Source organism: Dipodomys ordii, unplaced genomic scaffold, assembly GCF_000151885.1.
Source record: "Dipodomys ordii isolate 6190 unplaced genomic scaffold, Dord_2.0 Scaffold104, whole genome shotgun sequence".
In the NCBI taxonomy this organism is placed as follows: Eukaryota; Metazoa; Chordata; class Mammalia; order Rodentia; family Heteromyidae; genus Dipodomys; species Dipodomys ordii.
Window position 1 is genome coordinate 3,630,205 of NW_012267320.1, and position 11,908 is coordinate 3,642,112.

At 44.3% G+C, this 11,908-nt stretch overlaps 1 protein-coding gene across 1 annotated transcript in view; it reads right to left on the reverse strand.

Moving 5' to 3' along the window:
- Ifnar2 (interferon (alpha, beta and omega) receptor 2) overlaps positions 1–5,675 on the reverse strand; it is a 21,255-nt gene extending 15,580 nt beyond the window's left edge. The window contains exons 1-3 of the mRNA XM_013027435.1: positions 5,591–5,675; positions 3,667–3,708; positions 1,988–2,115 (exon numbers count right to left, since the gene is read on the reverse strand). Of these exons, the coding sequence (XP_012882889.1) occupies positions 1,988–2,115; positions 3,667–3,708; positions 5,591–5,645 (225 nt within the window). The 5' untranslated portion in view covers positions 5,646–5,675. The remainder of the gene's footprint in view (positions 1–1,987; positions 2,116–3,666; positions 3,709–5,590) is intronic.
- Between the last annotated feature and the right edge of the window lie 6,233 nt (positions 5,676–11,908).

An 11,908-nucleotide genomic window follows, 5' to 3' on the forward strand; every position in this document is an offset into this window, starting at 1 on the left:
GGTCTCTCCTGCCCGGGCTGGCTTTGAACCGCGATCCTCAGATCTCAGCCTCCTGAGTAGCTAGGATTACAGGCGTGAGCCACCAGCGCCCGGCTTACTTTATCTTTATTATGCCAATAATGAGGCTTGAACTCAGGGCCTTAGCGCTGTCCCTTAGCTTTCTTGCTCAAGGCTGAAGCTCTACCACTTGAGCCACAAGTTCCACTGATGGCTACAAAAAAAGCCGAAGTGACCTTCCCAACTTTATGTGCAGCTCCCTCCCCCAGAGGCCCAATCATCCACCACACTTGAAAGCTTTAGGCTTCCTGGAACCTGCTGGACCTCTCCTGACCTTCCTAGAAAACAATCCTCTCTCCCTTTCCCTAGCTCTCCATTCCTGAGGAGGGGCTAAAAGGAGACAACCCCCACACCAGAGCTAAGATGGAAAACTGGCTCCTGCTCCCCATTTGTTCTTCTGGATGTATTTTTCTGCTCAAGGTTTCCGCTGTTCCTGGCCTTATTCCATATTTGTTCATACTGAGAACAAGAACCCACTCCTGGCTTGCCTCTCACCACCTCCAGGTTCTTTGCTGGATCATCAGAGGTAAAAGTCTCAGGGATTTTCCTGTCAGTCTTCAAAAGCGTGATCCTCAGATCCTGATTCTTAAGTAGCTAGGATTACAGGCATGAGCCACCAGTGCCAAGCTAAAAAACCTTATTTTAAAATGGAGCATGCTCTCTCTCCCTCCTAACCCATCTTTATATTGTATAGTGCTTCCCTCCATCTGCCACATTATACCTTTACTTGATTCATGATATCTCCATCCATTTTCAGAATAATCCCTCCCAGAGCTCAGGGACTTTGTTTCCTGGCTGCATCAGAGATGCAGTAGGGGCTTGGTAAATACTTGCTGGATGAACAAACTGTAGGCATCCCCAGTAAGAGGCCCCAGATCTCCCTCCCGCTCTCGGACATCCATGACTGTTACCTCTGAGGTCTCTTCTTTCTCTTTGGCAGCGGGCCACATGGTTCTAAGTCAGGACTGTGCTAGTTGAGATCTACTAACTTTAGAAAGGTAGGTAGATAAAATAGGTGATCAACCAATGCAAAGAGGCTGAAGAGAAACTCACAAAAGGCCCTTCCTGTGCCAGGCAAATAAACCAGGCAAGTACATAACCAACAGAAGGACATTTCAGGGTCCACTGAGTCCAAAGAATGACTTGCGAGAGTGACTACTGGAGGTGGGAAGAAGAGGGCCAAAAAGACGCCATCCATTCTAACTCCTGCCAACCCTGCAGAGCAAGAAGCACCAAGAGAGGCTGTGTTCTGGGACATGGCAAAGCCGGTGAGTGACTAACCAGACTTTGGAGCCCGGCTTGCTGGACAGTTTTATGGTCTCCCATTTGCTTCTATGAATAATGAAAAGTGAACATAAGCCATCAATATGGTAAGCAGACCTCTGTGCCTCTGAAAATCAGAGGACTTTTAAACATTCATCTTGTCTGAATTTGAGACATCACTAGGAAAATTAAATGTGGATGGAAGCCAGGCACTGGTGGCTCACACCTGTAAATCCTAACTATTCAGGAGACTGAGGTGTAAGGATTGCGGTTCGAAGCCAGCCTGAGCAGAAAGAAGCCTTAGCTCAAATTAGCCAGCAAAAAGCTAGATCTGGGGTGTGGTATAAGTGGTAGAGTGTTAGCTTTGTAAAGAAAATAATAATAAAGAAAAAAGGCCAAGCCAGATCATGAGGCCTTGGTCTTGAGTTCGAGCTCCAGTTCTGGTACACTTGCAGTGCGTGCGCACGTGCGCACACACACACACACACACACACACACACACACATACACACACAGAGGTAGGTGTTTTGCCTTTGGTCTTTTAAGGGGCTATATAAAAACTGGACAGGAAGGAACAGGTGTGAGGCAGATGAAAAAAAGAGAGACTAAGAGAGAGAGTATGTAATGGAAAGATACTACTTTAGCAAGAGAAAAATGAAATATCAACCAACCTCATGATTGTGTATTGTAATGTATAGTGAGTTGGTACGACGGAAGTGTTTTTTAATTCCCATGATAAAATGAGCCGAAAATTTTGTACTGTCATTTTCAAAATGCAAGATTCCTCTGAAAAACCTAAAGAGAAACAGGAAGAAATTTTAAAATGGGGCTGACATTTGGGACAAAGGGCTGCATGTGGGCCATTGTTCTATCTTTCCCTTGGGATGTGAGGACACAAGCCCTCTGGAGAGTCCTGAGTTCTTCACATAGGACATAGGAAATGAACTAATACTTAATTAACAAACAAACTCCTGACAGTGAGGGGAGTGCTGAAAACAGGAAGTTCATACTCCATAAACAGAGTATGAGCCCTTGGTAGCATGCCTGTAACCCTAGCTACTCAGGAGGCTGAGATCTGAGGATCTAGGTTGGAAGCCAGCCTGAGCAGGAAATTTCATGAGATGCTTATCTCCAATTAACCACCAAAAGCTAGAAATGGAGGTGTGGCTCAAATGGTAGAGTGCCAGCCGTGTGGGAAAACCTAAGGGAGAGCTTGAGGTTTTGAGTTCAAGGCCTAGTCCCAGCACACACACATGCGTGCGCACACACATGCGCACACACACATGAATAAAAGCGTTTCCCCAATTACTGAGTCTTTCTAACTCCAGTTCATTCTGGGCTCTGCAGTGTACTTCTTGTTTTTCTCCCCACCCCTCCATTTTCTTAGCTCTGCTCCCAGCTCCCTCTGAACCCCCCTCTGCACTTATTTCCCTGGTCACAGAAAGGAGAGTTGAATAATGTGTGTAAGGACTAGCCCTTTCTAGGCATTTAGCTTACGTAGTGTTGGGCTAGGTACTTAAGAGTCCCATTTTCCAGCTGTGAAATCCAGTTGACTTATATAGTGTTGTATGCTGGGAAATGGGTGGCAAATGAGATTCTAACACTCCACTTGTCAAATCCTGCCTTATACTATTAATTGTGTGTGTGTGTGTGTATGTGTGTGTGTGTGTGTATGCTGCCAGTATGGGGCTTGAACTCAATGCCTGGTGCTCTATCAATTAAGCCACACCTCCACTTCTGACTTTTTGCTGATAAATTTATATAAGAGTCTCATGGACTTTTCTGTTCAGGCTGGCCTTGAACCACAATCCTTAGATCTCAGTTTTCTCTGTAGCTAGGATTACAGGTGTGAACCACCAGTGTCCAGCTCAGGACTTAGTATGCAATGGGCATGTTTGTTCTTAGTGTATGGGCACTGTCTCTCTGGGGGTTTTTGCTCAAGACTAGTGCTCTACCATTTGAGCCAGAGCTCTACTTCCAGTCTTTCGACTTTCTTGCTCAGGCTGGCTTTGAACCATGATCCTCAGATCTCAGCCTCCTGAAGAGGTAGGATTACAGGCATGAGCTGCTGGCTTCATTTTTCCACTAGTAAGAATAGTAAGAGTTGGACTATTCTTTTAAGAGGTCTTAAAATGATCTCTAGTGTTCATTTCTTATAATTCTTTTGTAAGGCACATATGAAAACTAGAGTTAGTTAATTTTAGTTCCTTTTATAGACAAAAGATTCTAGTAAAACTAACAAGTTTGGGATCAGAAATTAGATTTTGCATTTTTTATTATGTTGGAATGGTCACCCAAACATTTTGACCTTTCTAAAAATTTACTCAAACCAAGAACATCTCTTACCATTGAGAGAATGAGAAGCACCAAACATTAGGCTCATGTACACTAAGAGGAAGAAAAATAGGTTAGTGGAGTGGTACTGTATTCTCTGGGCTTGGCTTACAATTAATACTCTAAATTTATTTTTATCTTACTTTATTTTAATGTTTCTATATATGCTTCCCTTCTAATACTGTTTTCTTACTTGTCAGTTTTTAACATTTCTAATGAAGAAATTTTGACACATCAATGCAGGCATACAATGTTCATCAATAAGAATCATCCAGGGCTGGGAAGGTGGCTCAGTGGTAGAGTGCTTGCCTTGCATGCATGAGGCCCTGGGTTCGATTCCTCAGCACCACATAAACAAAAAGAACAAAAGCTGGAAGTGGTGCTGTGGCTCAAGAGGTAGAGCACTAGCCTTGAGGTGAAGAGCTGAGGGACAGTGCCCAGGCCCAGAGTTCAGGCCCCACGACCGGACCCCAAAAAGAAAAAAAGAATCATCCAATGCTGAAATAAGGACACAGAATGACCCACTGCAACAATGATACTCACAAGACACTATGTTGGAAATGAACCTTACAACTTTTGGGGGCGGGTGGAGTGGGGGAGGTAGAGAAGGGAAGGGATAATGGGAGAAAAACAAAGGAGGGGGTAACAATGCTGGACAAGAAATGTACTCATTACCTTACTGAAGTAACTGTTACCTCTCTGTACAGCATCTTTACAGGAAAATAAAATAAAAAAAAATCATCCCCTTCATTACTTCACTCTTCCCAAACCAGTCTCAGTAAGTTCAATATTCTTTTACTCACAGGTATTAAATATGACTGGATTAAGACTGTCTTGTGCTAACCAAAATTTTAAGCAACTGGTTCTTAGCTGACATTCATACCACCAGTACCTAGTTTAAGAGTTGTATCTTGAATGAATCCAAAATATAATCATTGGTACATGATACTACCAGGGTTTACCTGAAAAGAGAACTCCAGGATTATGAATAAGCAGATTGTTAATTAATTCATCTTAAAGGTAAGGGTGTTTACTAAGGGCGGTAGAGGAAAAAGGATGTTTGTGATTGAAACTGGTGAGTCTCAATGGGGGGGTGGAGGTGTAGGGGCATTTGCTTCCTGGATAGAACAATTACTGTAAGGGTAGCGGGGTTCCTGGAATTTTTTAGATACATGGTATCCATGGAGATCATCCATGCTGCTGCCAGACCTGGTCCCATTCCTGGATACCCTGCTGATAAACTGTGTGACAGAAGACATCGCTTCTGAAATAGAAGCAACAAGGTAACAAGACTAGAACTAGAGAGAGAGAAAGAGAGAGTAAGAGAAAAGATGGATAGTAAATAGAATGCATAAACTACAGGGTAAGAGTTACAAGGTTGGCTCCCTTTCCAGCTATTGAAGACTAGTGATAAATTCTACCCTGGGTTTGACTGAGGGAATTATGAGAAATCGCTTTTTTTTTTTTTTTTGGTGCCAATACTAGGGCTTGAACTTAGGGCTTGGGTGCTGTCCTTTAGCTTTTTCTGCTTAAAGCTAGAACTTAACTCCTTGTGCCACAGCTCCACTTCCAGCTTTTTAGTGGTTAGCTGGAGAAGTCTCACAGAGTTTTCTGCCTGAACTAGCTTCAAACTGTGATCTTCAGATCTCAGCCTCCTAATGAGCTAGGATTACAAGTGTGAGGCACCAGCTCCCAGTAAGGACCACTAAATGATACATAAGGATACCCCCCAATATCACTGCACCTTCTGCTATTCTTATATATATCCATGTTTTCCTAAAATTAGCAGCAGTCAGCTTTTCAAGGAGCAGTTGACAGGAAGCAGGCTGATCTGGCCTGCAGTTAGGAAGGCAGTTTGCTGCTCCACCACAGAACTCTGTATGGTGATGTCAACACAAGCTTGCTACCACAGAGTAAGATAAAAAGTAGCACTTACCTGTAAGACACCAAAGAAGTGAATGGATGGCTGGGGCCCTGTAGTTCAAAAGCATCTTTACTGGTTTTTAAATCCTTTATTTTTTCATCTGAAAGAAAATCATACCAGATGACTAACATTTGGACTTGATGATTAATTTGTAAAAATTAAAAACAGGGCAAAGACAAGATCACACAAAGCCAGCACGGGTTAGCCAAATTCCTGGTGCTAGCCCTCTGTCCTCCTAAGAGCTGGTCCATCTGTCTTTTTACTCCAGCTGACTCTCTCAGCTTCTCCTGAGGGAAATTGTAAATTTAACTTTTGAACAGGGAACTGTCAGTTAAAGTGTGTGTGTGTGTGTGTGTGTTGATTCTGAGCCTTGAACTTTTGGAGGTTAGTTGGAGATAAGAGTCTCTTGGACTTTCTTGTCCAGGTTTGATTGTGATCTGTGTGTGTGTGTGTGTGTGTGTGTGTGTGTGTGTGTGTGTTGGTTCTGAGCCTTGAACTTTTGGTGGTTAGTTGGAGATAAGAGTCTCTTGGACTTTCTTGTCCAGGTTTGATTGTGATCCTTAGATCTCACCTCTTGAGCAGCTAGGATTACAGGCGTGAGCCACTGATGCCCAGCCAGAGTAGAGATTTAAACCCTTTAGATGAGATGAATAGATTATGGACTGAATGGGAGTCACTGGCAGAGGAGCGTTCTATACTCCCAGGAACTCTTACTTCATCATAACCTTCAACAGAAAAAGATCAAAATAACTACTGGCCAAAGAGAAGTCCAAAATTTTTTCAGACAGGCTCAAGCAGCAAGCCATGCAGCAAGCCAGTGACTTAATGCACCAGAGGCAGTCATTTTCTGGAATCTAACAGTAACTTGCAACGGTGTGAGAAATACTAGAAGGACCAGCGTTTGCCTCTCCAGTTGCACGTTCTGAGATTTATAAAACACGATGACCAGCCTGCTTTGTCTCAGCACCCAACTGCTGAACTTCCCCCCAAGTCTGGTGCTTATCTACTTCCGGCCATTTCTGGTTCTTCCTCTTCTTGTTAGTAACGTCTCAGTCCTGCTTAACCAGGGGAGGGCGGGGGAGCGCTCATGGCTTCTAACCGAACCTTGTTTTCCCGTTTTGAGAATCTATTTGGCCCAAAGAGGGAAGAGGTCACTGTCTTTATTTTTATTTTACCCTTATTGATGATTTTGTGGTTTATACCATCCTGAATCTGGATGCGCTTAATAGTGTAATGCAGTAATTCTATATCCAAAATAAGTACTCTTGTATTGGCATTACATATATACACTAAATATAAATATCTGATATGCTTAAATATATTATACATTATAAATATTACAAATATAATATATTGCATCTATTTATATCTTATATAATAACATATAAAGTATAGCATATATTATATGTATAAATACATATTATATAATGTAAATATTTGCTATAAATATATATATAAACTATATATATTTGATTTGTTTTGTCTTTTTTTTGTTGGTCATGGGGACTGAATTCTGGGCCTGGGCACTGTCCCTCAGCTCTTCAGCTCAAGGCTAGCGTTCTACCACTTGAGCCACAATGCCACTTCCAGCTTTTTCTGCTTATGTGGTGCTGAGGAATTGAACCTACGGCCTCATGCATGCAAGGCAAGCGCTCTACCACTAAGCCATCTTCCCAGCCTCAACTATATATATTTGAATATACATAGATTATATATTTAATGCTGGTTCTGGTGCTTAAACTCAGGATCTTGTAGTCTCACTTTTTTTTTCACTCAAAACTGGTGCTCTACTCTCGAGTCACACTTCTAGTCCTTGTATTAATTTTCAAATCTGGCTTGACACACAATACAAAGAAGAAGATTCATGCTAATTTTTTTTAGAATGGCATTAAATAGTACATTTTAAAATATGATTATTTGAGAAAAAACTGAAGAAGATTCTTCATTTTAGTATTTTATAGAACTTTTTTTTTTTTGTCAGTTGTGGGGCTTGAACTCTGGGCCTGGGCACTGTCCCTCAGCTTTTCAGCTCAAGGCTAGTGCTCTACCACTTGAGCCACAGCGCCACTTCAAGTTTTCTGTTGGCTCATTAGAGATAAGAGTCTCACGGACTTCCCTGCCCAGGCTGGCTTTGAACCACGATCACTCAGATCTCAGCCTCCTGAGTAGCTAGGATTACAGGTGTGAGCCACTAGCACCTGGCTTATTTTATGGGACTTTTAAAAAAGAGTTGGCCCTCCATTTTTATTTGCCTTTGTGGGCCCATGTTATGCAGTCGGTCTGCTCTTAGCTCACTGACTGCCCAAGCTCCTTACCATGAAGGCAGGGGCGTCAGCCAGTCATACACATATGCAAGTACCAGGCTACAAATTGTCCCCAGCTCAAGCCTTCGCCCTCCCGTCCTCCCTCCCCCCCCCCCACATCTGTCTCTTTGGTGCCAGGCCTGGGGCTTGAACTCAGGGCCTGGATACTGTCTCTGAGCTTCTTTCATTCAAGGGTAGTGCTTTACCACTGGAGCCACAGCTCCACTTCCAGTTTTTTGGTGGTTAATTGGACAGAAGAGTCTCATAGACTTTACTGACCAGGCTGATTTAGAACTTTGATCCTCACTTCTAAGTCTCTTGAGTAGCTAGGATTATAAGCCTAAGCCATTGGTATCTGGCTATCTTTTAACATGTAAGACGTATTTATTGATCAGGGTTTTGCAAGATGACATTAACTCTCATTGTTTTTCCCTTTCCTCCTTTACTTCCTTACATTTTGCTGCTTTTTTTTCTTTTTTCTTTTGTCTAGACTTAAAATAAGTCCACTCTATTCCAGCCACAATTTCTACTGATACTTTGTATTAATTTAAATACAATATTCACCAACATTCTATCTCTTTTTTTTTTTTTGGTCAGTCATGGGGCTTGAACTCAGAGCTTGGGTGCTGTTCCTCAGCTTTTTTGTTCAAACCTAACACTCACTACTTTGAGCCACAGCGCCACTTCTGGTTTTCTGGTGGTTTATTGGAGATAAGAGTCTCATGCACTTCCTGCCCAGACTGGCTTTGAACAGCAATCCTCAGATTGAGTAGCCAGGATTACAGGCCTGAGTCACCAGTGCCCAGCTGGACCAAGTCTTTTTTTTCCCTACTCGTAAGTTCTTTAACACTTAGTTTGCTACTTCTTGGGGTTTTTGTTGTTGTTGTTGTTTTGTTTTTTCCTGGTTTTTCCGCTGCTCATCATGTTTGTGAATAGGAGCTGTCCCTTAGCTTTTCACTCCAGGCTAACACTCTACCACTTGAACCACACCCCCACTCCTGCTTTTTGCTGGTTAATTGGCAGTATGAGTCTGCTCCAGCTACATTAGAACCATGATCTTCACATCTCAGCCTCCTGGAGAGCCAGCAGCTCTTCCCTGGCTGCTAAGTAATTTATGTACCTATGTGTGTGATTAGTTGAACACTTTTCTTTCCTCTTTTCCCTTCCCCCACCTATCATCATTCCTCGGGTGGTGTGAAATCCTGTTTTCCTTTTGACACCGTGAGCTGATTCTAGTTTGTTCAGGTAAGCTTCCACAGTGGCTCAGGCTGGTACTGAAGGCTGGTACTGAAGGCTTGATGCAATTAGGGACTTTGGGGAATGAGGCCCGGAAACGCGTGTGCTCAGTCTTCCTCAGCACACTGGCTCTGCTTTCTTTCGGGGGAGATTTTGGCAAATCGCTGAGAGGCAGGTGGTGTCAGCCATTTGGGCTTCCGGGTTGTTCTGATCTGTGGGCAATCAGCTGACCTCCTCCCCTGTGCGGGGCACTCAGGGGCAGGTGCTCCACTGTCAGAGAGGAAAATGGCTAAGCCTGGCAGGCAACTTTCCTACAACAAGGAGCATTTTCAAGTGTTTTCACTGGCTGGAGTGCTGTGCAGAGATGGGGATATGCTTAAAACTTACATGTATTTTTAAGAACCTCAGAATTAAAAGTAAGCCACCAAGCAAACAAAAACTACAGTATCTACTTTGCAAGACCCTGGCTTATACAATGGCATGACCGTGTGCTTTTTTTTTTCTTACTTGGTCATATACATCAAAGTTCTCCTTTTTTTGTGGGGGGGGGTCCAGTCGTGGGGCCTGAACTCTGAACCCTCAGCTCTTCAGCTCAAGGCTAGTGCTCTACCACTTGAACCACAGCGCCACTTCTGGCTTTTTTCTTTTTGCTTATGTGGTGCTGAGGAATCGAACCCAGGGCCTCAGGCATGCAAGGCAAGCGCTCTACCACTGAGCCACCTTCCCAGCCCCTCAAAGTTCTTACAATCAACGATTGGTTTAATGTGGATGCTGGTTCTGATAAAATAGAAATACTGATAAAGGATTAGATATGTGACTGATTCATTTTGAAAGTTTATAAGTGTTATGGGAACAGGAATCCAATGTGCTTTTATGTGGGCAAGTGTGAGTGATGGAATGTATGTGTATATTCACACATAGTTTTATTTTGTTTTTTTGTTTTTTTTTTTTGAGATGGGGCCTTGCTTTGTAGCCAAAGCTGGCCTTAGACTCATGATCCTCTGTCTCAGCCTCCTAAATTCTGAGAGGACAGAAGCATACCACCATGCCCTACTGGAATATATAATTTCAATAAAAATACCTCAGCTAGAGGAAGATACATTTTATTAAAAGCTTCCCTTCTGTAGTTCAGTGGTAGAGTGTGAGGCCCTGGGTTTAATCCCTACCACTGCAGAAAACCAGTTTGACTTCTAAGACAATTCCTTTTGGGTGATCTATGTTTTCCTAGTGTTGTTGTTGGTTTTTTGTTTTGTTTTTTGGTGCCAGGCCTGGGGCTTGAACTCAGGACTTTGGCACTATCCCTGAGCTTTTTTTTGCTCAAGGTTAATGCTCCACCATTTGAGCTACAAATACACTTCCAGAATTTTAGCAGTTAGTAGGAGGTAAGAGTCTTATGGGCTTTCCTGAAGGGTTGGCTTTGAAACACAATCTGCAGATCTCAGCTTCTGGAGTAGTGAGGATTTCAGGTGTGAGCCACCTGTACCTGCTTCTAGGGTTTTTTTGGGCTTCATTTTTCTTTAGATAAGTCACCAAGTTGTTATTGGTTAAATAACCTGAACCAAATACAGGTGGATCTTCCTTACTTTTTGAGACCGAACCTGTCACTACCAGCAACCTAGGCAAACACTGTACTGAGCTACACCCATCCTTACATCAATATTAGTAAGTAAAACTTTGGAGGAAAATTCAGTTAAGAACAGTCATGATAAAGGTCTAGAGGCATGCTCCAGTGGTAAAGCATCTGCATTGCGTACATAAGATCCCCAATTCAAACCTCAGTACAAAGCATATATATATATATGTATACATATATGTATATATACATATATATGTATGTATATATGTTATATAGTGCGGTGGGGGGCTATAATCTTAGTTACTCAGGAAGCTGAGATCTAAGGATCATGGTTCAAAACCAGCCTGGGCAGAAAAGTCTGTCTGAGACTCTTATCTCCAATTAACCACCAAAAAGTTAGGAGTGGAGGTCTAGCTCAAGTGGTACACATAAACACACACACACAGCCATGCAAGTTGTTGTATATATAATTTAAAGTAGAAAAACAAGTTGTGAGTGTGCTCTGGAAGCTAAAAGTTCGGGCTGTTTCCCGAGACAAACATCAAACATCACCCAGTTCTAAACCGCTAGCTGCCAAGATGTTTTCTTTAGAGCCAGTTTTGGTGTGGCCTCTGCTAAAGCTGCGCTCCCATTAAACCTGAACCGATGCACTGCGGGACGAGGCCGGCGGGTCCTGACATAGTAACAAGCTGAGGGACAGGCTCAACCCAGGCTCTTCCTTTCCAAGACCCCTCCGCCAAACCTGGGATCCAACACCGCGAACTCAGGGGAGCTCACCGACCGAGCGCTCGGAAATCAACCCCCCCCCACCTCCAGAGGCGGCGGTGGGCGCCCCGCGGCTCGCCAGGGCCCGCGGTGGCCGGGCCAGGCGGACGTCAGGAATGGCCGCCCTCCGACCCCGAAGCTCCGCACCCTGCAGTGGCTACAGCCCGGTGTCCCGGGCGCACGACCCTGGGACCCCCGACGGCGGCCACCTGGGGGGGCACGGCGGGGTGGAGCCCAGTCGCAGGGCGCCCCCGGACGACCGGGGTCCCCAGGCCGCAGCCCAGGCCGCACCAGGAGCAGCCCCCACGACCCGGAGGGAAGCCGGGGAGGCGGAGTCCCGGAGACCGGGAGAAGCCGGGGGGGATTCCGGGAATCGGCTGGGGGAGGCGGCCTCCGCTCCGGGGTGGGCACGCCGGCGCTTCTCGCCCCCTCTCCGTGCCCGCTCCCCCC